Consider the following 27,225-nt stretch of genomic DNA (forward strand, 5'->3'; position numbering starts at 1 on the left):
AGTTCAGAATCTTGATCTTTGAAGTTTCAAGTAACAATTCTAAGGCAATGATAGCAATTGGCTGAAGTGGAGTGGAAATAAGGGTAACTGGAATTGATGACATTGAATTTGAGACTGAGGAACTGTAGCGTCATCTTGATTGACATGTTTTTCATTGAATCAGGATAGTGATTTCGCTATAGGGAAAACCAAGAATCTCTCTAAAGGTAAAATATGTAAAAAGGGCAGCAGTTGCAATCACCAAAGCATGGGGAAGGCACTGGCCCAGTTGTTTAGTACCCATTCATGTCACTTTGATAGCTGGTCTCCTCTACATTAAGGCAGCTGAGATGACCTGTTGTGAAGGTTGAAGTGGGGAGAAGTGGCAGCTTTGGCTGGAAGGGCAGATTGTAGATAAATTAGCCAAGGTTTTAATGAACTTCACATTCCTGAAGTAAGCTATGACATACTCATCATCTTACTGCTGTTTTTGCATGTATGTGTACATATGCGCACATATACATTTATGGAAAAAATAAGTCTTACTGATAATACACAGACTTTAAGATATAGAAAAAACCTAGTTAACTACAATGTGTCTTGTCTGTACTTCTACTTTAATATGTTACTCTTCAGAACTTCCCTGAGTTATGGGGCTTGGGTAGGTGTAGGAAGGAATGAGAGACTAAACAAACCCGCATACATTTCTTTTCACACAGATGACTATAAGCACATATTTCTTTCCTGTCGTTTTTAAAAAGATCTGGAAAACACCTAACGAACAGACCTCAGAATTTCAGTATGTTGCATGGAGTTTGAAGTCAGGATTTGGTGCCTGAGCCTTACCAGTCCCTCTTTTGCAGTTCTGGTTGTAACTATTAAGAGTCCTGAGGAAGGCGGCACCACTCCGCTCATAGCTGGAAGAGACCCCCGACTGCATGACTTCTAAGTTGTGATGAACAACTTATGTCCTCATCATCCTTTAACTTTAGTAGAAAAAGTGTGGCTCAGGAAAGCCCCAAGTCCACCTTCCCACCTTTTTTGGAAGAGAGGATGACAGGCCTGCACCCTAACACGAAGTGACAGCACATGTTTTCTGACCTGTTAATACACCAACTCTCTTCATTTGTAAAAACAGAGCCCAGTATCTTGGGCTTACTTCAGTCTTGTTAGCAACTCCTTCTCCTTCAGGACAAGGAAGGAGGTGGGTGAAAAGTAGAATTTCCTAAATGAATATGCATTCAGTCCACTGAACCTTCAGTGGCCTTCAGTGGCACACAAAGTATGTGGGTCTTTTGTTTTTATAGCAGTTCTGTGCTATTCTGAGGAAAAATTTCACAATGTCCTCCTATTTTTAAAAGAACATTACAAGGTACTAAGCATGTTAGTTAAGTGTCTTGAACCTTCCAGATCAATTCCCCTACTAGTGGAGTCACCGAGTGACCTCATTTGATACCCTGTAGAGTACAAGGCACCCAGCCAAGCCCTGGCCCGCCAATCAGGATATGTAAGAACATGGTGGTGCTTTTGAGTCAGAGTTTTGGGGATAACTTGTTATGCACTAATAACTGAAACATCTACTGTCGGCCACCCATCACCTCTATCTAAAATAATTTTGCCTTCCTCACCATTCATATTAAGATTTACTGAGAACTTTTTTCCACTTCAGGACCTCTTGAGACACTGTTAGCTAATTTCACATTTAAGTTCATACTGAGGTTTCATTTCTTTGATAAAACACTGATCTGCTATTATATTTAATTACAGGTCATGCTACTAACACTGCTTCTTGGAATTGTTAATAATCGAAAGTGTTATTTCTTCACTTTTAAAATTAGAAACACTTCTTCCTCACTTTTAGCTGTATAATCATAAAAAGACCTGCATTTTACATCTCAATTGGCCAGATGCTTATTAGAAAGCATTTTTGTTTCAACTCTTACTGATTTTCCAAAAGAGCTTACTGAAAACTTCACTGAAAACTTTCAATAAAATGTTCTGGTAATCACTCTGAACAATAGTTGTAACGGAGAGATTGAACTGAAATTGCACATACCTCAGAAATGATTATGAACATTTTTGTCATTAGATGTTTTCTTGAAATTTACTAAGAGTGGGATCCCCTAAGTTTATTCCAGTTATTTAAGGTTATATTGAACTCCAGGGGTACCTCGGTGGCTCAGTGGGTGAAGCCTCTGCCTTTGGCTTAGGTTATGATCTCAAGGTCCTGGAATAGAGCCCCACATCAGGCTTTCTGCTCAGCGGGGAGCCTGCTTCCCCTGCCCTCTGCCTTGCCTCTCTGCCTCCTTGTGATCGGTCAAATAAAATCTAAAAAAAAATTATTTAAAAGATTGTATTGAACTCTGGGCAGCCAAGTAAGGCCTCTCAACAGACATCCTTGTTATGGGGATCCATGAGAAGTTTCTCAGGTCCTAATAATAAGGAATAATGGTTTTTTTCTAAAGCAGTTAGGTTTTATCTTCTATCAATGGTGAACACAGAACTGATTTTTGTCTTGGATACTAGGAAGCTCAGAGCCCACCTTTACCAACTGTTACACTCAATTTCACAGAATCATTTTACTGATTTCACCTTGGCACCATCTGATTTCTTCCACCCGTTTCCTCTCCCTCATTTCCTCACTTAACAAACTAGTTGTGTTATAGGAATTTCTAGTAAGTGGTCTTAAAGGCACTGTGCAGCAAGATGGGGTGTTTCAGAAATCTTTCGCGCTCTTAGGGTATTTTGAAGGCCCTTCTTCTGTCCACACACTCTACCATGTCAGCACTCGGTATGCTTTGTAATGCTTCTCAGTTGAGGAGTCCGGGTACCTTCTCATAGTCAGGAAGCCTTAGATGAGTCCCAGTGAGTAACCTTTAGTGACACAAGCTAAAAGTCACCAAAACGTGCTTCTCATCAGAATTGCTTTGCTTAAAAAAACAAGGAAAATACATCTGTTATTCAAATATCCAGATATTTATAGAAGATTGGGAACACTAAGACCTCCTTTTGACCTTTACCTGTAATTACACTTTGATAGCCTTTAGTTTTGAAGACTTAAAATTTCTGAAGATCACATTTGAGATGAAGATGCTGTATTACCAGTTTCAGTTCCTTAAAATAAACATTAGTAGAGGTGACTTTAAATGATTTTTAGTTAAATTATTTCAGCTTATTTCACTAAGTACTTTGTAATTGTTAAAAACTCTATCTTGGGGGCGCCTGGGTGGCTCAGTGGGTTAAGCCGCTGCCTTCAGCTCAGGTCATGATCTCAGGGTTCTGGGATCGAGTCCCGCATCGGGCTCTCTGCTCAGCGGGGAGCCTGCTTCCCTCTCTCTCTCTGGCTGCCTCTCTGTCTACTTGTGATTTCTCTCTGTCAAATTAATAAATTAAAAAAAAATCTTAAAAAAAAAAAAACTCTATCTTGTTCCAAGTTATTTAAGTGGCTTACAAAAATGAATATAATGAAATAAAATTAAAAATGAATTTGGAGACAAAAGAGAGCGTGTTAAAATGTAACTAAAAGTAAATACTCAAAACACATACACCTAAGGTGGCTTAAGGACAGAGATGGACTTAGTGCTTAGACTCAGTTCTCTTTCCTTAGCACTGCCTTCTAATCCAGAAAGCACTAATGTTGCTTTTTGTGTGGCAAAGACTATAAGTCACTAATGTTGTTTTGCTTGTAATATGAACTGTAACATCAGAAATATGTCATGGCTGCAGTTTTCAGGTACCAACTAATTCAACCTACAGTAGCATTAGTGAGTCAGAAACCATCCCAAAATCATAGGGTAGGTAAGAAGTTGATCCACACCTTGACCCTGAGAAAAACTGGATAAAGTCCTCAAACTTTCTGTGTACAGAGATCATACCAAATGATGAACAATTTTGAGCGTTCTTATGGCAGAGTAGCATGAGTTGAAGCAGTGTTCTGAGAACAATGACTCCTTCTGGAAGAAATGTGTAAAGGGTAAACTAACTGTTACTTCTTGTTTTGGTATTTAATTCTTTCATAGCTGGTCCTTATTTTACCCAGTAGAAGGCAAAACTTAATATTCTTGGAATAAAAGTTTTTCTGTAAGAGAACAGGTATAAATACTTGCCCAACTTCACCTATGAATGTCACAGTCAGTTCTATTACTAGGCTGGTTATGATCCCAAAAAATAAATGCAAAATGCAGAATTTTAAATTTACTGAAATCCCAAGCAGTTTGCTGGGAAAATAGAGGTTCCATATACAATGACATTAAAGGAAGAACCCACTAAGATGCGTTATGAGAAACTGCCAATACTCCTTAGGTACCAGAAACAGATCAGTCACGATGTGCACTGCTATTGGAGATTAAATAAACTGAGCCACTTTAAAATTATTTCTGGCCAAGTTAAAATTATCTTATTTATGCCTAATTCACCTGGAGCACAACACTGACTCTGAATAAAATTAATCTTTCCTATTTCAATTGCTAAAGATAACCGTTCTCTTGCTTTGTCCATCCTTAACCCAAACTTTCTAGGAAGTCTTCTTTACTTAAGTCCTTTTTATATAGCTTCATTTCTTGTGTCGTATACTAACACACATTTCCTCCAAAAATACTTTGGCTTCAACTACAACTTTTATGCTTACAGCAAGCAGGTTTCTGTATCCCAGATTCACCAATTTTCTGGACCTGAACTTAGAAAAGGGCATTTCTGGTATACTGTCTCCCTTCTACCTACACCTACATCTACACACACACAGACACACAAACATACACACAGCATTTCTGGAATACCATCTCCCCCTACACACAAAAACCCACACTCACACAAAATGCATGCATGTGCTACAGTATTATTTAGTTTTGATCATGTAATTCTAAAGCATTCTGTATATGTTAACAAACTATACTTTCTAAATGTTTTTAATTCAATTTTCTTTAAATAACCAAGTGCTGAAACTTTAGAAAAATGGTATTCATCTTAAAATGGTCGAGGTTTTCCTTTTTCTCCCTCAAAAGGTCTAAGCATGGGTGGGTCTTTCGTAGACACCCCTGCTTTTACCCCAAGGGATATGTGTCGATTCTCCCTCACGTCAACTTTTTTTTCAAAGAGGGCTGGTCTATATTAATTTGTGTGATTTTGTTAATTTTCAAAACATCTTGAGTAAATAAAGGGAGATATAAAATACTGTGGCTTGATTGCTGAATCTTAATTGCGAAATTTCTTCTTCTTTCGAAACTTCTTTCCTGCTGCGTTCGCTGCTTTTTCAGCCATGATCTCTGAGTACTTCCTTCGGTTATATCTAAAAAGAAAAACCAAACTTTTAGGTTCTAAAGTATGACAACAGAAGTTAATTTAATAGGGGTGGTGATGAGGTGTTGTAACATCTAAATCTCAAAAAATTATTTGCATTTTCACTATCTTAGCATATTTGTACTGAATTCCACCATGTGGAGCCATATTTGGAGTTAGGGGACTAAGTAGTAAACCAGACAGCCATAAACCCTACTCTCACAGAGCCTGAAGTTTAGTGAGGGAAAAAAAATGGCAACTATAAGAGAGGCTTTTGAAGACTTTCAACCACTAGAGGACCATGTACCATAACCAGTTACCAGATGACATCAAATGCTTTAAAGACTTTTGTAGGATGAAAATGTAAAAACAGACTGATGCAGAAGCAGGTATGAGGCTCTAATTATCTTTAAGCTAGATATTAGAGAGATTTGCACTAACTCATTTTTGTTTTGTTCATGAAAATGTCAATGTGTAACAGGATATTTTATTTTAAAAGGAATCAACAAATATTTTTAAAGTTTCTTAATTTTAACTGCCATTATGGTAAATATTGATAAGTGTAGTCCACACATGTTCAAAAGAAGGGGTCACGAGTAGTTTGATTTGGAAAAATTAAGAATTCTTTAACTTTATAAAACTGTTCTGACCACTTTCACTGTGTTATATAAATTTGTTATTACTAAAGCTCAGGATTAGCTGACACTCTCTTTAAAACAAGCTATTTAATAAGCCTTTTACAATTTAACAGCTCACTCAATCCTACAAGAACCCAGCATAATTTACACATTCTAACAAACCTAAGATTACACTGAAAATGAAACAAAACCAAATCAAATGTGTTCTAACTTAAGTGACAACAAAGTAACAGACTGCTGTCACATGGGATGTTACATATGAATCCAATGGTGACCACAAATCAAAAACCATAATAGATACATAAAAAATAAAGAGTAATCCAAACATAATACTAAAGAAAGCCATCAACCCAAAAAGAAGAGAGCAAGAGAATGACAGAGAAAAACTACAAAAACAACCAGAAAACTATTAAAATGGCAGTAACTACAGACCTAACATCAATTATTTTAAATGTAAAGAGACTAAATGCTCCACTCAAAAGACACAGGGGACTGACTGAATCAAAAACAAGACTCATCTATATGGTGCCTACAAGAGGTTCGCTTCAAGCTTAAAGACACATATAAACTGAAAGTGAAGGAGATATTCCATGCAAATGCAGTGGGGAAAAAAGCCAGTTAGCACTACTTTCTTCTGGCAAAGCAGACTTTAAACAAAGACTATAGCAAGAAACACAGAATGGCATTATATAATAAAGAATTCAAAGGAGGATATAACAGTAAATTTCTATGCATCCAACACAGAAGCACCTAAAAAAAGCAAAAATTAACAGACATGAAGGGAGAAGCAAACAGTAATACAATAGTAGGGCACTTTAACACCCCATTTACATCAATAGATGGGTCATCCAAACAGAAATCAACCAGGAAACAATGGCATCAACCAGGAAACAATGGCTTTTGATGACACATTGGATGAGACGGACTTAACAGATCCGAAGAGAATGTTCCATTAAAAAACAACAGAATACATACATATTTTTTTCAAGTGCACAAGGAACATTTTCCAGGACAGACCACATGCTAGCCCACAAAACAAGTCTCAATAAATTTAAGAAGACTGAAATTATACCAAGCATTTTTTCTAAAGAATGATATGAAACAAAATAAATTATAAGGAAAAACACATAAATAAATGGAAGCTAAACAACATACTACTAAACAACCAAAGGGTCAATGAAGAAATCAAAAAGGAAAGCAAAAAAAAAAAAAAAAATACATGAAGACAAATGAAAATGAAAACGGTCAATTCTGGATGTAGCAAAAATGGATCTGAGAAGTTTACAGTGATACAGGCCTACCTGAATAAACAAGAAAAACTTCAAACAATCTAGCCTTACACCTAAAGAAACTAGAAAAGAACAAAGCCCAAAGTTGGTAGAAATGGAAAAAGTGAGATTAAGGCAGAAATAAAATAGAGACTAAAAAACAAAAAAGCCAGGAATGCCTGGGTTGCTCAGTCAGTTAAGCTGCTGCCTTCGGCCCAGGTCATGATCCCAGGATCCTGGGATCGAGTCCCACATTAGGCTCCTTGCTTAATGGGGAGCCTGCCTCTCTTTCTGCCTCTGCCTGCCATGCTGCCTGTTTGTGTTCTCTCTCTGACAAATAAATAAAATCTTAAACATCAACAACAAAAACTCAAAAAAAAAAAAAAAAAAAAAAAAAAAAAAAAGGCCAGACTCATCAAGAAAAAAGAGAACTCAAAATCAGAAATGAAGAACTAAAAGATGCCAGAGGAATACAAATATTTACAAGAGAATACTATGAAAAAGTATATGCCAACAAATTGGGACAACCTAGAAAAAAAATGGGTTGCTAGAAATGGACAATCTTCTAAAACTAAATCAGGAAGAAATAGAAAATTTGAAAGCTATTACTATTAACAAAACTGAATCAGTAATCAAAAGACTCCCAACAAAATTCAAGACCAGATGGATTTTATTTTTAATTTTTTAAAAAGATTTTATTTATTTATTTGACAGAGAGATTACAAGTAGGCAGAGAGGCAGGCAGAGAGAGAGGGGGAAGCAGGCTCCCCGCTGAGCAGAGAGCCCGATGTGGGGCCCGATCCCAGGACCATGGGATCATGACCCGAGCTGAAGGCAGCAGCTTAAGGCTTAACCCACTGAGCCACCCAGGCGCCCCAAGACCAGATGGATTCATAGCGGAATTCCACCAAACATTTAAAAGAGGAGTTAATACCTATTCTTTTCAAACTACTCCAAAACAATAGAAAACGAAGGAAAACTTCCAAATTCATTTATGAGGCCAGCATTTCTCTAATACTGAAGCCAAAGACACTGCAAAAAAACAAAACCAAAAATACTACAGGTCATATGCCTGATGAACACAGGCACAAAAATCCTCAATAAAATATCAGCAAACATGGGGCACCTAGGTGGCTCAGTGGGTTAAAGCCTCTGCCTTCCGCTCAGGTCATGATCCCACCCAGGGTCCTGGGATGGAGCCCCACATCAAGCTCTCTGTTCATCAGGGAGCCTGCTTCCTTCTCTCTCGGCTGGCCATTCTATCTACTTGTGATCTCTGTCAAATAAATAAATAAAATCTTAAAAAAAAAAAAAGAATATCAGCAAACCAACAATACATTGAAAACATAATTTACCATGATAAGTGGGATTTAATCTACACATGCAAGAGCAGTACAATATTTGCAAATCAATGTACACTGACAAGAAAAAGAATAAAACCCTATGATCATCTCAAAACAAAACAAAACAAAACAAAACAAAAAACCCAACCACAAATCAAAAAAACATTTGTTGGGGTGCCTGGGTGGCTCAGTTGGTTAAGCGTTGGACTCTTTGTCTCAGGTCATGATCATAGGGTAGTGAGACCAAGCCCTGTGTTGGGCTCCTTGCTGGGCATGAAGCCTGCTTAGGATTCTTTCTTTCTCTCCCTCTGCGCCACCCCCTTTAAAGAAAACTCCAAGTACAACATCCATTCATGATTTAAAAATTCTCAACAAAGTGGGTTTAGAGGAAACATACCCCAACACAGTAAAGGCCATATAGGAAAAATAAACAACTAACGTCATAATGGTGAAAAACCAATAGGTTTCCCTCTAAGATTAAGAACAAAACGAGGATGTCCATTCTCACTGCTTTTACTCAATACAGGACCAGAAGTCCTAGATGCAGCAATTAAATAAAAATAAATGACATCCAAATTGGGAAGAAGTAAAACTGTCACTATTTACAGATGACATGACACTACATAGAGAAAACCCGGAAGACCCTGCCAAAAACTGTATCAGAATAAATGAATTCAGTTAAGCTGCAGGATACAAAATTAATATACAGATATGCTGTGTTTTTATACACTATACACTATACAAAGTAGCAGAGAAGTTAAGAAAACAATCCATTTACAACTGTATCAGAAAAAAAAAAATACCTAGGAATAAATTTAACTAAGGAGACTGAAAGACCTGTACACTGATAGCTGTAAGACAGTGATGAAAAAAAATTGAAGACAACACATACAAATGGAAAGATATCAAGCTCATGGATTGGAAGGATTAATACTCTTAAAATGTCCATAATACCCAATGCAATATAGAGATTCTATGCAATTCCTAACAAAATATCACAATATCATTTTTTATAGAGCTAGAACAAATAATCCTAAAATTTATACAAAACCATAAAAGACCTCAAATAGCCAAAGCAATCTTAAGAAAGAATAACAAAGCTGGAGGTATCACAATCCCAGATTTCAAGATATACTACAAAGCTATAGTAATCAAAACAGTAAGGTACTGGTATAAAAACAGGTAAGTGGTACAGAAGAGAGCCCAGAAAGAAACACACGCTTATATGGTCAATTAATCTATGACAATGGAGGCAAGAATATACAATGGAGAAAAATAGTCTTTAATAAATGGTGTTGGAAAAACACGATAGCTACATGCAAAGGAATGAAACTGGACCACTTTCTTACACCATATGCAAAAATCAAAATGGATTAAAGACCTAAATGTGAGACCTAAAACAGTAAAACTCCTAAAAGAAAACATAGGCACCAATCTCTTGGGATGTAAGTCTTAGCAAAATATTGATAGGTATGTCTCTCCAAGAAAGGGAAACAAAAGTAAAAATAAACAAGTGGGACTACACTAATAAAATAAAACAAAAAGGCAACCCACTGAATGGGAGAAGATTTATGTGCAAATGATAATCTGATAAGGAGTTACTATCCAAAATATATAAGTAACTCACACAACTCACATCAAAAAACAAAACAAAACAAAACAAAACAAACCCCCCCAAAACAGTCTGATTAAAAAATAGAGGGCCTGAGTATTTCCCCAGGGACATACAGAAAAGGGCAACACACACATGAAAAGATGTTCCACATCACTAATCACAAGGCAAATGCAAATCAAAATTACAGTGCTACATCACATCATACCAGTCAGAATGGCTGGTATCAAAAATACAAGTAGTAACAAATGTTGGCAAGGATTTGGAGAAAAGTTGGGAACTTTCATGTACTCTTTGTAGGAAAGTAAATTGGTGTACCCACTGTTGAAAATAGTATGGAGGTTCCTCAAAAAATCAATAACAAAAATACCCCAAAATACACTATGACTTAGTAATTCCACTACCTGGTATTTACCCCAATAAATCAAAAACACTAACTCAAAAAGATACATGCACTCCAGCATTATTTACAATAGCCAAGATTTAGAAACAACCCAAGTGCCAAGTGTCCCATCAATAGATGAATGAATAAAGATGATGTGAGACAGACATATACAGACAGACACACACACACACACACACACACTGGAATATTACTGAGCCATATAATCTTGCTATTCAGGGCAACATGGATGGACCTAGAGGATATTAAGTGAAGTAAGTCACACAGAGAAAGACAATATGATTTCACTTATAAATGGAATCTAAAAAGCAGATGAACAAAAAACAGACTCTTAAATAGTTAGAATGCCTAGTATCAAAAGTAGTAACAAGTGTTAGTGAGGATGTGGAGAAAAAGGAACCCTTATTCTTTTGTTGGTGGGAACCACAATGGTTGTGCCAAAACAGTATGGAGAGACCGAGAATAAACTGGTAGTTGCCAGAGGTGGGGGCTGGGTGAAACAGATGAAGGGAATAAAGAGGTACAAACTTCCAGATATATAAAATAAGTCATGGAGACAAAAAACACAGGATACACAACACCGTCAATAATATTACAACAACACTGTACGGTAACAGATGGTGACTACGCTTGTAGTAGTGAGCATTTTATAATGTAGAGAATTGTCGAATCACGTTGCATACCCGGAACTAATGAAACACTGTAAGTCAACTATACCCCAACAAACAAAACCAAAAACCACATACAACTCATGAACACAGGACACATTAGTATGTTTACTGAATTTATCCCAAAGTGTTTGTTCAGAGGCCAGAAACCTCTTAAAGAGAATGTTGTAGAAGGAATTAAAACATTGCAAGGAGATGGGCTAGTAGAGTGTTTCACAGTCTGATACATAAATTTAGGTGACAGACAATATTCACTTTAAGCAATGTATTTATCTTCATGCACATTATAAAAATTGTAAGCCAACAAACCCATTTACAGTAGGCAATATAAAGTTTCTTTTTAAAATAAAGCAGGCAGCACACACATAATGCAAACACTGTGAAAATGATACTCAGTGACTGAAGTATGGGAACAATGAACTAAGAACACTACCTCTAATTCATAATTTTACGAGTCTCATTCTACGAAATTTATAGTTTACACCCCCAACTTCCTCACATCATTATTTTTTAGTGAAAGCACTATCAGCACTGCTGTGATTTCTGAGACTACTATCCTCAAGATTACAGAATACAGGTCCATTTTTAACCAGAACATACGGTTAACACTTAGTAAACAAAAACTTACTCAGCTTGCACCATGCCTGTGTAGGGATGGAGAATAAAACAGGCTTGAGACAGGAAAATAGGAGAGACTGACAGAATGAATATGGACTAGAGGAGGAGGTGTTAAGTACTTGGTAATGGGTGGTTAGTGATACTATTTAGTCATGAGATACAGAGCACTGGGACAGGACTAGCTTGTACTGGAAGGGTGCAGCAGCTGGATATGTGGGTCTAGACTGAGGAGCAATCTGGATTAGACAGACTGCATTTCGAAGCCAAGAGTATATAGATTATAATTAAAGCCCTGTAGGGGATGAGATTTCCAAGGAAAGAATAATAAGTAAGGAAAGAAGATTGCTTATTTCTAAAATTTTTACCATTGCCCATACTAATTATAAATAGCTTACATAACATTTGTGTTAAATTTGTTTTCCATGCTGACAAAGTTTTTAAAACCTTTATAATCTTTTCATTTTTGCTATTAAACTAATCTCAAAGTTCCACAAGGGTTTCTATATGAAGCATGCTTTTAAATCTCCTGTACATACATACCTGCTTCAAGGACATTTAAACATATTCCTAAATGCTCCCATCTTAAAAAAAAAAATCCTCTAACTCCACACCCACTACTACTAGCCTTGCCCCTCTCCCTCTTCTCAAACTTCATTTCTTTTCTTTTTTTTTTTTTTTAAAGATTTTATTTGTTCATTTCACAGAGATCACAAGTAGGCAGAGAGGCAGGCAGAGAGAGAAGGGAAGCAGGCTCCCCACCAAGCAGAGAGCCCGATGCAGAGCTCGAACCCAGGACCCTGGGATCATGACCTGAGCCGAAGGCAGAGGCTTTAACCCACTGAGCCACCCAGGCACCCCTCTTCTCAAACTTCAAAGAACTGTCTCCATTTCTTAATTTTCAACTAACTCTCCAATCCTCTCTAGTCTGGTTTCCTCCTCATGGCTCCTGGCAAGAATGTTTTGACCTCCACGTATATCCAAAGTTTTAGTTTTCTTTTTTTAAATTTAATTTTATTTAAATTCAATCAATTAACATAGTATGTATAACTAGTTTCAGAGGTAGAGCTTAGTGATTCGTCAGTTGTATGTAATACCCAGTACTCATTACGTCACCTGCCCTCCTTAATGCCCATCACCCAGTTTGATCTCTCAGCAGCATTTATTCCTCTTAATTACTCCCTCTAGTTTGTTTGTATCTGCTCAAAACATTCTCCTTCCTTGACTTCTGTGATATTAGTCATCCTGGTTTTCTTAATAGCCTCTTAGCCACTCTTTCCTAGTCTCCTTTGCAGGCTCATTCTCCTCTAGTCAGTCAAATGTTTTCAAGCTTCCATCTAAAGCAGCGGTCTAAACTGAGAATGCTTATGCCCCTCAGGGGACATCTAGAAATGTCAGCAGTCATTTTTTAAAAAAAAGATTTAATTTATTTATTTGACAGAGAGCCAGAGCACAAGCAGGCAGAGCAGCAGGCAGAGGGAGAGAGAGAAGCAGACTTTCTGCTGAGCAGAGAGCCTGATGCGCGGCTCAATCCCAGGACCCTGAGATCATGACCTGAGCCAAAGGCAGGCACTTAACTAACTGAGCCACTCAAGTGCATAGAGGACAGTTCTTCCTAATAAAGAATTATCCCATCCAAAATGTAAATAGTGCTGTTGAGACACTGTGCTAAAGCCATTTAAAAATTACCTGAAGATTTAAAGTTTATGTATATTCTAAAGGAAAACATACATAATACAAAGTAAGACATAAATTCCTTTACCTTCTGAACTCAGAATCAGCCAGCAATTCTTCCACAATAGTTCTCTTCCTTTGTTTTTTGGGAATTCGTGAATGGTAGAAGTCAGCTGGATTGTCAACAATGGTTCCAATCTATGAGCGATTGATAGAAATGAGTCATGCAATACTTGAATGCTAAGTTGCTTTCACATTTCAGGGTAGCTCTAACAAAGTATATTTATAGCAAAGAATGAAAAATCCAACTTAAATGATACCAACATAAAGTTAGTTTTGCCATTTTTTAAAACAAAAATAAGTCACCTCTTCAACTGGCACTGGCTCCTACAATCACAATTTCATTAGAATTTATAGTAAAGCCAAAAATCCTCTTATATAATTTAGTGCTAGGCAGGACAGTAAATTCTTGATGAATAGTGTAACTAGAAAAGTGGGACAGAGAATATCAATTCTTTTTTTAGTTTCCCAATTTAATAAAATTGATACATAAACTCTACTCCACACCTATTTGATCTCCTAGGTGAGAACTTTCTCAGGAACCACTCTGCATCTGTTCAAACATTCGGTGTCCACCATGTGCCAGGTCCACCATGTGCCAAGTACTGTGCTAAGTGTTTGGGAAATAAAGACAAAGAATATCTGGTCCCTGCCAGCAAGGAGCCCACAGTCTTATTTTAGTATATGTGCTGCCGAAGCGAGCACAGGAGCCCACAGTCTTAAGAAAAATCCACAGACAAGTAAGTAAAAGATTAAAGCATAAAATAATTATTATGCTGAGCAAAACACTATAGATGCCCTAAAGAAAAAAAAAAAAAAGTGTGACCAACTCTACCTAAGGGAGGTCAAGGTTCCCTCCAAGTGTGTTGGAGCTTAAGAGGGCAATGTGACAGAAGAGCTGGGGAGCTGGTCTAAGTGCAGACCATACAGACTCTACCCTATGGGTCATAAAGAATCACTGAAGGTATCCTTGAATGTTACCTATGATATCACTGAGCAGAGGTGTATCATGAACAGACTGCCAGGTAACTGGCTACAATGTGGAGGATGGACTAGAAGGGGAGGAGACCTGGAGGTGAATGACTATTAGAGTAATTAAGTAAGAAGTGAGAAGAAGGAACAGAATGAAGCCGACAACCACAAGAGGGGGAATCAACTGAATTTTTCATCTGGAAATACTTTGGAAACCAACTTTTAACTTACTTTCAGCATTTGCCTGGGGATGCCCCCGTATCTGGAGAAGAGTATGGTGCAAATGATTCCCTATTTCCTCTTCCATCATGTAAGGATTCTTGCTGTTAGGCTATTACTATTCATATATGGTATACCCAACGTAGAGGTTCCAAAACTTTTAGAGGTATGACCTGGAAACTTAGTTACCATCTGCAGCACCTTCCCTCTATATGGAATGCCATTACAAGCTGGTAGCCAAAAGATTGTCTGAATTGGGTTTTGCTCATTATTATACAGCCCAAGCAGATGTGCACTATAAATATTCACCTATGTTAAGAGTAAACAGAAGGAACAATACAGTGCTTTCCAAACTAAAATCTACAGAACATCACTGCCATTATTGTTTATTCATACCTGGAAGTACTTGGGGAAGCCATCCCTATCATTTTTCTTATAAAATCTTTTTGGGTCCATGCTAGCTCTCATCTTCAGTGCTTTGAGATCATTTTTTAACTCATCTGTCAATTCTGGAGCTTTCATACCAAACCAGCCATCACCTGCTGTTTTCTGTCGTTCTTTCTGAAATTCAGATTTCAAAAATAATTAAACAGAGAATTCTAACGTTAATAAGCAATGTATAAACTATAGCTCATTCCCTTCAAAATTAATATATACAAAAAACTTCATGAATTAAAAACAAATGAGGTTACTTAACAGAATGTATTAGTCCCCAGATTCACTTTTTTCTGTTCTTTTTTTAAAAAAAGATTTTATTTATTTGACAGACAAAGATCACAAGTAGGCAGAGAGGCAGGCAGAGAGAAGGGGAAGCAGACTCCCGCTGAGCAGAGAGCCCGACGCGGGGCTCGATCCCAGGACCCTGGGATCATGACCCAAGCAGAAGGCAGAGGCTTTAACCCACTGAGCCACCCAGGTGCCCCTGGATTCACTTTCATAAAAGAAACTATATCACAGTGTTTTCTTTGTTAAATTAGGCATAGTATTCAGTTTCATAAATGAGAGCTCCTTAAAATTTTTTTTTTAATCTTAGTAACCTGCAGGTGCAAGTTACGTAGTGACTTGCAGAGGTGCCAGTTAAGCTCTTCCAGCTTGTGCTCTATACCTCTCAAGTAAAATAAATAAAATCGTAAAAAAAAAACCACAAAAAACTGCTGACTTCCTGGGAGAACAATATACAGCTTCAATTTTTATTGGGCAATATAGCCTACACAAGAGATAATGTATAAAAACATTTTCACTTCTGGAGTTTATAGGTGAATATTAATAATTTTATTCAGTGTGACTCAAAGTCACTCCAACAAGTCCAGAAATCTGTATTATTTATAAAATTTAAAAATAAGCTCTATTTTTTGGGAAACTCCTAGCAAGTTATTTACTTACTTTTAAATCATTCATACAACATATGGAGTGTCAATCATGTGCCAGCATGCTCCATATTAGTGATGATACATTACTGGGGTACTACCTTCCAATTTCCCTCAAACTCTCTTGATAACTTCTTTACAATTACTATTTGAAATGGCAGACGGAACCAACCCCCAGCTTTAAAAAAATAAAAAAAGTTTCCTATCCTCTCACTGGGCAGACTACAGACACCCAGGTTTTTAGGCGGCTACATTAAGCTCCCTACAAAGGCCTGCAACAGAGCTCTTAGCTCTTGGTGAAAAGTACTACAAGCCAAGTGTGGACAAGGACCTTATATGCTTGCTGTCACTAATTTTTAAGACAGCGGAGGGTTGGGGGGGAGCTGTCCTCTATGTGCACCACTTGGTGCACTTTATGAAAATCTATGTAACACATGTTATGGAGGCACCTGGGTCGCTCACTTGGTTAAGCATCTAACTTCGGCTCAGGTAATGATCTCAGGGTCCTGGGACTGAGCCCTACATCAGGTTTCCTGCTCTGCAGGAAGCCTGCTTTTCCCTCTCCCAGTCCCCCCGTTTGTGTTCCCTCTCTTGCTCACTCGGTCTCTAAAATAAATAAATAAAATCTTAAAAAATTGTGTTTATGGAACTTCATTTTCTGGGCCCTTAAATGTGTGATATCTTTCTTTACAAATATGTATTTTTTTAAGACTTTATTTTTACTATTTAAAAAATATTTTATTTTTTAAAGTAATCTCTATACTCAACATGGGGCTAGAACTCAAAACCCTAAGATTATAAGTCACATGCTTTACCAAATGAGCTAATCAGGTGCCCTGAAAATACATATTTTTAAATTACAACTATGTTATACAACTATGTTGTATAAGCTGAATATATACAGTCAAATGCACCTCAATAATCTAAATAATGAGTGTCACTATACTTACTCTGCGTTTTTTCTGAAGTTGATGCTTTGATTCACTATATGGTGGGACACAGTAGTTTTTTTCAAAATCAGGAGTAATAATGGCTTTCTGCAAAAGCTGTAAAAATATTAAAGTGGTTTTTAAAATAATATCAGAATATCATATTTTTTTTCCAACATTTTTGCCTTAAAAGAGAAATATCTCCCACACTGAAGACTACTCCAAATATATTAACCCTCTTTATACACAACCATACCACTGCAAAGTTGTTTTGGTCCTTAAGTTTGTAAATTGTATCATAATAAAAATGCTTTAGAAGGCAAACTGAAAAGATTATTTTAGGAAACTTCATCTTACATTTCTTTTTCTAAACTGAATCAGCATGTATCAGATTTACATTAATGTGTCTAACCTGTATTTATTGGCTTACAACCAGCCAAACAACTGGAAAATAAAATCAACAGGAACAAATACCATAATGGCTCTTGAAATCTCTGAAAACAAACAAACAACCCTAACTAGTCTTTAATAAGTTCTTTTGATGTTGGTAAACAGCTTCTGATCTGAGAAGACTCTATTACTAATATGTACAATGAAATAGATTTGATTAAACTTATACATCTATCTAGATAAATCTGCTTTTTGCAATTCAACAGTCTTAGATTTTCTTTCAATATCAATTCATACACAGATCAACTTCATTCTTTTTAATAGCTGTTATGCACTAACATTCTTCTTCTAACATTTGGTTTTAAGTCTCCAAACCTTTATCTGTTGAAAACTGTAAACATCATCTCTGCACACTTGTGATTATTTTCTGTAAGATTCCAAAAATGCATCACTTAAAAATGAAAAAGAACCCCCAAAAGTATAGGCATCTTCCACAGAACACTTACATGTAGCTAATAAATACACAAAAAGATGATCAACAGCAAATAAAAACAGCCATGAGGCACCAGTAACAACAAACAAAAATATAATACCCAGTGCTGGTCACAATGTAAAGAAAAAGAGCAAGGATTAACTGTGGTAGGACTTCACATTACCTGAATGCAAGGCAATTTAGCAGTACCTGTCAAACCTGAAGTGATATATTTTGGAATCTTAGGGAAATAATCACAAGTGTGCAGAGAAGGTGGTGGAGAGGACAGAGCTGAAGGAAGAGAAGCACCTTGAATGTTCTGAGGGACTTAAAAACAGGAGAATATCATAGTCAGGTTTGAGTTTCGTTTCATTTTAAAGTAGCATCTATCCCCAACCTGGGGTTCTAACTCACAGCCTAGAGATCAAGAGTCACATGCTCTTCAGACTGAGCCAGCCAGGTACCTTTTTTGTTTTTTAAAATAGAAATTTATCAAAAGTATAGAGGACGGGGCGCCTGGGTGGCTCAGTGGGTTAAGCCACTGTCTTCAGCTCGGGTCATGATCTCAGGGTCCTGGGATCGAGTCCCGCATCGGGCTCTCTGCTCAGCAGGGAGCCTGCTTCCTCCTCTCTCTCTCTGCCTAATTGTGATCTCTCTCTGTCAAATAAATAAATAAAATCTTAAAAAAAAAAAAGTATAGAGGATGGCTTGAAGAAAAGAGTAAGGAGGCTACCGCAGAATTCTAGATGAGAAATAAAGCCCCGCACTAGCCAGTGACAGTGGGGTGAAAAGGAGGGAACTCAGCAGAGTATGTAAGCAGCAGTATCTGCTTGGTTCCGCTTTGATCAGCCTCTACGGAAAGGTAGGTCAGTGATGGACTGCAAAAGGAAAAGAGCTTGGCATCATTAACCAGCCCTGAGAATACTAAAGTAGTAGCTGGTTCAGGCAGGGAAGTGAACGAGGCAATTAGGGAGGTCAAGTGGCTGAGCACATCTCAATAAACATTCAACAGGCACAAGAGAATTTGAAGACCTGGAGGCACAGTTAAGGCTAGAGAATACAGATTTGGGGAAGTCATGCCATGTGACTTAAGCTGAGGGTTTGGATGAGGTTACCTACCCTGTAATTCCCTTCTGAAATTATATGTACAATTTTATGTATATATGCACATGTGTATTTTTCCTAGTTGAGGGGGGCAGCACCCACAGTTTTCAGATTCTTAACAGCATCCAGAACTGTTATGAACTAAAAATGAAGCAAGAAAAGAAGAAAACACATCCCCTAGGATAACTGGTAGGTGCAAGAGGAATGCTGACCCTGTATTAATTATTTTTCAATTTTATCTTTTATAGCTAGGACTTTGAGAGGAAAAGAGGAGCACAGCAGGTTAACATGGTTTCACTGCAGGAAAATTAGTCCGTTACCAAGAACTAATCATGTCTAGAAGTGATTGGTTAGTTCTATGAAAACCCAACATGACACTGTATGTAACTTACCTCATTTTTCTTTTTCTCCTTGATCTGCGTCAGGGTTTTCTTCTTCGACTGTAGTTTGTCCGCATTGAAATTAATATACAAGCCACCCAACTGCTTGATACTCATACCAGGGTCTATGCTGCTGCTTGTCAACTTCAGACTGAAAGAGAATGATCACTTAAAGATCAAGTAATCACATCAAAATGGAAGCAAGTGAGACTGTTCTTTTTAAAAATCACTTTTTTCTTCTACCCTTTTACTGCCAATGACAAAAAAAAAAAAAAAGGAAATCTTATTTTTACAATGGAGTTTCTGAAAACCTGAAACACATGTTTTAAATCTAATAAAATCATTTAGAAGAAAATTCCAGGATAAATAATGAGTAAGTTTTTTGGGAACACATCAAAATTTATTCCTCAGATTAACTTAAAGAGGATTAAGACTATATGTCAGCAGACTTCATAAAGAAAAGAACTGCAGAGAACAGGAGATACATCTGGCAATTCAGCTCAACTTCATATACAGGTGTTGAGTCAACAAACATACATAACCTCTATCTCTAAAACCAATGAGAAAGACAGGTTCTGAACTTCCCAGTTATCTAAGCTTAGAATGTTTTCTGGATGAATAAGGGTATTTGGTAGTGCTTCTAAATCAGTGAGTTTTATTTTTTTATTTTTTATTTTTTTTAAAAGATTTTATTTATTTATTTGACAGAGAGAAATCACAAGTAGATGGAGAGGCAGGCAGAGAGAGAGAGAGGGAAGCAGGCTCTCGCTGAGCAGAGAGCCCGATGCGGGACTCGATCCCAGGACTCTGAGATCATGACCTGAGCCGAAGGCAGCGGCTTAACCCACTGAGCCACCCAGGCGCCCTAAATCAGTGAGTTTTAAACAGCAGTGAACATCTCTATTTCTCACTGGAGATTTAAAAAAATACAGAAGTCATACCCCACATCTACCAAACCAGTTGGGTCTGGGCTCCTGTTACATTTATATAGTAAGAATTTCTACTTTTATATTACTGGAAGGTCCTTTTTATAAGCAAATATAGTTACCTTCTTCCCTAATTATTTATTTAAACTGAGCAGTTTAAAGTTTTGATCAGTCTCTACCGGAAAGTGAAATCATTCTACTGCAGTGGTTTAGGGGTGATTCTCAACCCTAAAAAGATACATTAGAATTATCCTGGGAAACGGTGTGCCTTTTAAAAAATAAGTATGCTTGAGGCTGGCCTCAGAGATTTATTTCACTGGCTTCGAGTGAAAACTGTTCATTTGTTAAATGTATAGACTCTTGCCAAGGACATATTTCCACTAGGTACAGGGCCACCAAAGCCCTGTGCCTAAGAAAAACAAATTGAAAACAGAAAAAAAGAAACTAAAAAAACAGTCCCAAAGTCAGTATTTTTTAATGGGTGCTAGACAGGATTATAGGTGATTATTTTTCTCCACCTTTTCCCTATTTTTCAACTCTACAATTAGCACAGAGAAAAGATAAAAGTTCCTTTCCTTCCCTTTTATGTTGCCCTTAACAATCATGCAGGAAAATCTTAACAGATGATTTTGAATAGATCACTGGTGGGAGAAATATGACTAACAAAGGCACCCACAGATTAGGGATATGCTGGATAAAAGAGTTCTTCCATAAAGAATGTGAGGCAGTAGTTTTCTCAATTTCCATGTTTTCTTTTTTTTTTTAAGATTTTATTTATTTGACAGAGAGAGATCACAAGTAGGCAGAGGGGCAGGGAGAGAGAGAGGAGAAAGCAGGCTCCCTGCTGAGCAGAGAGCCCTATACGGGGCTTGATCCCAGGACCCCGAGATCATGACCTGAGCTGAAGGCAAAGGCTTAACCCACGGAGCCACCCAGGCGCCCCAATTTCCATGTTCTCTAATATTTTATATTTTTACGATAATCAGCCACTTGAAATATGTGTCAAAAACTTTTAAAACTTTAAAAGTTTTAAAACTTTAAACTTAAAACTATAAAAGTTTTAAAACTTTAAACTTAAAAGTTTTTAATAAAAATAAAGGCAAAACTTACAGTTTAGACTTTGTGCTATTTAGGAAGTCATCTTCATCACTAAACTCACTATCTTTGTTTGTGTCATGGTCTGATGGTTCTTCACTTTTTTCATCCTCTTCCTCCTCTTTTTTTTCCTCAGTGGCAACTTCACTTGCTTTGTCTCCCCCATCCAAGTAAAAATGTTTATCAGTACTCAATCCAGGAGTTTTGTCAATTACAAACAATGCATGGTCACATGACATATTTTCTGATTCTCCATGTAAAGACTCCTTTTGACCATTATTTTCGACAAAACACACAGTGTCCTCTTCATTCTCACTATCTTCAGACTGCTGGCTTTCGTCACTGCTGAGAACTAACAGAACAGAATCATCTTTGTCCAGTGATGTGTGGAGCTCAGACTTCAATAGTCTGTTTGCACACTCAGAATCTACGTCTCTTCCTTCATTCCTATCTTCGCTGATACCTGTAACGGTGCACTCTTCTTCATCACTACCACCATCACCAAATTCTGTCAAGTCACTTGTTTTTATGGTGCTCTTTCTCTCTTCATTCCATCTGTCCACTTCTACCACTGCAAATGTTTGAGCTAATGATTTTATTATAGCCTCACAGTTCAGATTTGAGGGCTCTGACGTGGTCTTATTATTTCGGGGGGTTGAATGCCTTTGAGAAACAGACAGCTGAATGCCAGTGTCCTGAGGTTCAGAAAGGCTCTCCAACTGAGAATTTTTCTTACTTACTTCTTTTTCCTCATCTACTATTCCCTTGGGTTCTTCATCTAAATTCTTACAATTCTGCTTTGTAATTTCTTTGAGAGGTGCAACATTGGCCTTTTCCTTCTCTCTTATATTAAAACATTGGCGTTTTTGCACTGTTCGTTTTTTTCCTGAATTTTTGCGGAAGGAATCATCATCGAAGTCTTTACACATTTCATTTTTACAGAAATTTGTCTTATTTATCTGAGAAAGAGATCTCACTGGTAAATAAGGTGTTTGTCTGGTATCTGAATCCTCTGAATTCATAGTTGTATTTATGATTTGCTTTTCATTTTCTGGTGCAATATCAGTATCTTTCTCCTCAGTTTGTGTGTGTAATTTCTTCTGCATACTTCTCGTTCTCATAGTTGCAACTCCAGACAATGAAGAAATGTCTGAGTACGATGCCTCAGCATCAGAAATAGCTTCTTCATATAATTCTTGGCTTGGGTCTCTTACAGATTTAGCCTTACTTCGTCTGGTATTTGTAGTTATTGCAGGTGGCACAATTCTAGAAATACCTGAAACATGTGATTCAGCTTCAGAGTCACCATCGTCTTCTTCAATATGAGACTCATTTACTGGAGTTATTTTAAGCCTTTTTCGAACACTGGACACTGGGGTACATGGAACTAAGATCTGTCGCCTTCTAGTTACTCTTAAAATGGAATCCTGGCACTCATACACAGAAGAACAATTGGACTCTGCTTCAGAGGTCTCTCCATCAACAGATGGTTTGTTCATTTCAGATAATGAGACTGTAGTTCCACTCTTTCTCTCTCTGGTTTTAGGAGTTCTAGAGACTGTACTTTGTTTCCTAGTGGTTTGTGATTCAGTAGTAGTTGGGTCAACAGGTAGACATTCCTTTCTGCTTTTTGGATGTGCATGAATTCTTTTAGCAGAATTCTGTAAGCAGAATAAACACACTGTGATTTAGGCAGGACTGAAACTAAGGCACTCCTCTCATGAACACATTTTAAGAGGGTACTAAAAAACTCACCAGCACCCATTTAAAAGGAAAAAAACAAAACTGGAACACTAAATACTGGATCTAACACTAGATTTGCAAGGCCCTGCCTCACAACCACCCATTACTCATGATTTTTAACAATAAAAACAAAAAAGATACTGGATCTGACTGTGCATTTGCAGGACCTGCCCCACTAGCCACGCCCAAGACATAGATATAATTTTAGGGAGCAAAACAACTAAATGAAAAGAAAATTTTCTGTCCGGAAGTATCACACACCAAATACGCTAGGTGGACCTACATACTGATACGCAGTCAGGGGAAGAGATAAGAAAGGAAGTATTAACTCTAAGCACAGATGTGTTTAGGAACACACCAACGGAATCAGTCGCTGCCCTTACCTTTACATACATAAATGAATTCACGTTTTATTCCCTCTGTCGCAGAATCAGAGCCAACAGACGTCTATAGCTACTGATAGTCACCAGGAGGCATCACTGCAGCCTTCCTCACTCCAGAATAAAGTGCTGTGGGGCCACTACCAGCTCCCCACCTGACAACGGTAACCTTCTCTCTAATCCTGCTAATTATAATTAAGACTCACACTTGGTAGCCGAAATTAAACCTCCTTCGTACGGTTTTAACAGGTTAGAAGGCCTCAGCTGTGCATCTGCCATTACAAAGAACTACCCAGAGCAAGTTACTTGACCTCTCTGTTCCAAGTTAAGGGCTGTTTTTTTGTTTTTGTGGTTTTTTTGAAGATTTTATTTATTTATTTGACAAGTAGGCAGAGAGGCGGGGGGTGAGAGGAGGTGAGGGGGAAAGCAGGCTCCCCGCCGAGCAGAGAGCCCAATGAGGGTCTCGATCTCAGGACCCCGGGATCATGACCCGAGCCGAAGGCAGAGGCTTTAACCCACTGAGTCCCCCAGGCGCCCTCAGGCTAAGGACTGTCTTAAACAACCGTAGCGACGACCGAAGAGGAAGCTACGGGGTTAGCACTGGGTGCGACACGGCAGCGCGCGCAACAAGTTCGGGCCCTTCCCGCCGCCCTACCACCCTAAATAAGCGCCGCTCTGTGAAGAAGCAGCGGCAGAAATGAGGCCGCCCTGCGATCTCCTACCTTCCGCTGGGAGTTTTCAGCCAACGCTTGGACCGTGGCCTGAGGCCTCCCGGACCTGGTCACCACCATGCTCCCTGTTCGCGGCCACCCCGGCCTGCCTCTGTTCCGGCGCCCCGGAAATGCGTCAAATAAGCGTCTCGCTCGCAGTTTCAGCGAGGATCCCGGAACTAACGAGAATCTCGTTGCGGCCTCCGGCCTTTGGGATTCCCAAGGCCACGGTTTCTAGTCTTCCCTTCAGTGCCCTGGAAAGTCAGATGCACCGGCTCTGGCAGGGAGGGAGAGTCGTGAGGGTGGCGGGCCCGCAGTGATGGAGGGCCCTCGTCCCAGTTTCACACAAACCAATAGGAAAATAGCATCTTCTTTCCAACTTTAACCATTCTCTCATGTATTTGGTCTTAATGTAGTCATGGGTGTGACTGAAGGAGGCGTTTCCATTATTTATAACTTTTTTTTTTTTTTTTGGTAACGATGTACTCTTGTCTTATTCGTGAAATTAAATATTATTATTTTGTTAATAAACTCGAAAGACTCGGTTTGGGTAAAGATGTATTTGTTAAACGTTACAGAAACTCAGAGACAAGGAAGCTATCTAAAGGTGATGGTTACGGATCAGAAATAAGCGGAAAAGAAATGTTAATTTTTATTTTTACAAAAAGATTTTATTTATTTATTTATTTGTCAGAGAGAGAGAGGAGCGAGAGTGAGCACAGGCAGACAGAGTGGCAGGCAGAGGCAGAGGGAGAAGCAGGCTCCCTGCCAAGCAAGGAGCCCGATGTGGGACTGGATCCCTGGAATCATGACCTGTGCCTTTGAAGGCAGCTGCTTAACCAACTGAGCCATCCAGGCGTCCCAAGAAATGTTAAATTTTAAAGGAGAGCGATAAAATTTTGTTGTTATTCTTGCAGTGAAGAGAATGACCAGAATCAAGAGATGTTTGGTATTCTTTTAGGATGAAGTATGGCGAATTAGAATATATTTTAGGGGAGCGGAAAGGGATATTCTTAGAGGTGAGAAAGGATGAGTTCTTCCTTCACCAAATCTATATAACAGAAAACCAATTTTTTTTTTCTTATCGTCACAAAACAGATTTTTCATTGGACACATGGCCATCCAACTAAATAGGTCCTTTCATAGTTTCCCTTGCAGCCAAATGGGGCTGACTAAATTTTGGCCAGTTAGTATAAATTGTTGTGTAGCTCTTTAGGGACATAGGGAAAGAGGAGGTCCTCCCTGCTTGCTTGCTTCCTTTTTTTAAGATTTATTTATTTGACAGAGATCAGAAGTAGGCAGAGAGGCAGGCAGAGAGAGAGGAGGAAGCAGGCTCCCTGCTGAGCAGAGAGCCAGATGCAGGACTCCATCCCAGTACCCTGAGATCTGACCTGAGCCAAAGGCAGAGGCTTAACCCACTGAACCACCCAGGCGCCCCTCCCTACTTTCTTTAACTTCATTTTTTTCCCCTGGAAAGCTGTATTCTCAGGTTACAAGCAGCAAGTTTGTGCAATGAAGAGAGGGGCCACACTTTAAGGATGGCAGAGCAGTGAGAAAGAAAACATGAGTCCCTGACAACTGATGGAGCTGCCCTATTCTCAACAGCCCACTTCCGGATCTGTTTCACCTTAAACACCTGTTTACCCCCCTTCAAGTTTTTATTTAAATTCCAGTTAGTTAACATACAGTATAATATTAATTTCAGGTGTAGAATTTAGTGATTAAAAAACACACCCATGTTTTTATTTTTTATTTTTTTAAAGATTTTATTTATTTGACAGAAATCACAAGTAGACGGAGAGGCAGGCAGAGAGAGAGAGAGAGGGAAGCAGGCTCCCTGCCGAGCAGAGAGCCCGATGCGGGACTCCATCTCAGGACCCTGAGATCATGACCTGAGCCGAAGGCAGTGGCTTAACCCACTGAGCCACCCAGGCGCCCCCACACCCATGTTTTTAAAGTCCCTGTTATTTGGGGGATTTTCTGTTATTGCAGCTGAGCCAAATCTAACTGAAGAATGGAATAAAAAAATAGAGATGGAGTTAGCCAGAGAAGAATGCTCCTTTGTGGCAGGAGGGAAGAGTTAATATATGAAGGAGAGAATGTGAATGCAAGGAAAGTAAAGTGGGGGGAAGAAAAGAAGGGCTTTTGGATGGATAACCTCAATCTTCTCCATAGATAGAAGTTTCATCTGCTTAGAGGAATGGAAAAGGTTTAGATTGACCCTTGTGAGGAATGTGGTAAGGAACAAAAAGAAGGAAATTTTTTTTTTTAAAGATTATATATTTGAGAGAGAGCAAGAGAGAGAGAGAGAGCATGAGTAGCAAGGAGAGGCAGAGGGGAGGGAGAAAGGCTCCCCCTGCTTAACGTGGGACTCAGTCCCAGGACTCTGAGATCATGATCTGAGCCAAAGGCAGATACTTAACTGATTGAGCCACCCAGGCACCTCAACGAAGAAATTTTAGTATGGCCACGTAGCAATGAGACTATGTAAGAAGAACATAAAACAGGCTAGATTTCACAAGAAGGTAGAACTGCTGTAGAGGAAGGAAAGTGAAACTACTGGAGTTATATGCATTAACTCATTAACTATATAGCAACTTCCATATCAGCAAATGCATGGAAATGAAATTAAGATCACAGGAGTGGGTATAGAAAATTGGAGAATTTTAGAAAATCAATGTGTAATATTCACTCCCAAGCATGGCCACTTTAAACAAAACTCCCAAACATTACAATCTAACAAGATTAAGAAACAAAATACGAAAATTAAAATGTCAGTACATATTCATAATCTGAGAAGACTGAACTGGTCTAGTATCAACAGGTTGGCTGATAATAGGCAAAACTGCAATGTGTTCTGTTTTTGTTTTATGTGGGTTTACCAGGTCTGCCCTGTTTCCGTTTCTATCTTTTTGCCACCCTCCTTACCCATTATGGATTTAGGACAAATACCCAATTTTAGGTAAATATAGTATGAAAATACAGGAGTTATCACTCAGGCCCA

General features: G+C 38.3%; 1 protein-coding gene across 2 annotated transcripts; it reads right to left on the reverse strand.

Moving 5' to 3' along the window:
* Window positions 1-1,603: 1,603 nt before the first annotated feature.
* DNTTIP2 (deoxynucleotidyltransferase terminal interacting protein 2) lies at window positions 1,604-24,366 on the reverse strand. 2 transcript variants are annotated; one of them, XM_045064880.1, is made up of 7 exons: window positions 23,515-23,668; window positions 21,404-23,049; window positions 19,380-19,518; window positions 17,043-17,138; window positions 15,122-15,286; window positions 13,563-13,672; window positions 1,604-5,263 (listed from the first exon to the last, which is right to left on the reverse strand). In XM_045064880.1, exons 1-7 carry the CDS (start codon window positions 23,524-23,526, stop codon window positions 5,170-5,172), a joined length of 2,262 nt encoding a protein of 753 aa, XP_044920815.1. In that variant the 5' UTR covers window positions 23,527-23,668; the 3' UTR covers window positions 1,604-5,169. The 2 variants fall into 2 exon arrangements, with proteins under 2 accessions (XP_044920815.1, XP_004752630.2); XM_004752573.3 differs by lacking the exon at window positions 23,515-23,668 and adding an exon at window positions 24,234-24,366 and having other exon boundaries at window positions 2,937-5,263.
* Window positions 24,367-27,225: the final 2,859 nt, after the last annotated feature.

Source organism: Mustela putorius, unplaced genomic scaffold (assembly GCF_011764305.1).
Source record: "Mustela putorius furo isolate JIRA1106 unplaced genomic scaffold, ASM1176430v1.1 tig00003853_pilon_pilon_pilon, whole genome shotgun sequence".
Taxonomy (NCBI): domain Eukaryota; kingdom Metazoa; phylum Chordata; class Mammalia; order Carnivora; family Mustelidae; genus Mustela; species Mustela putorius.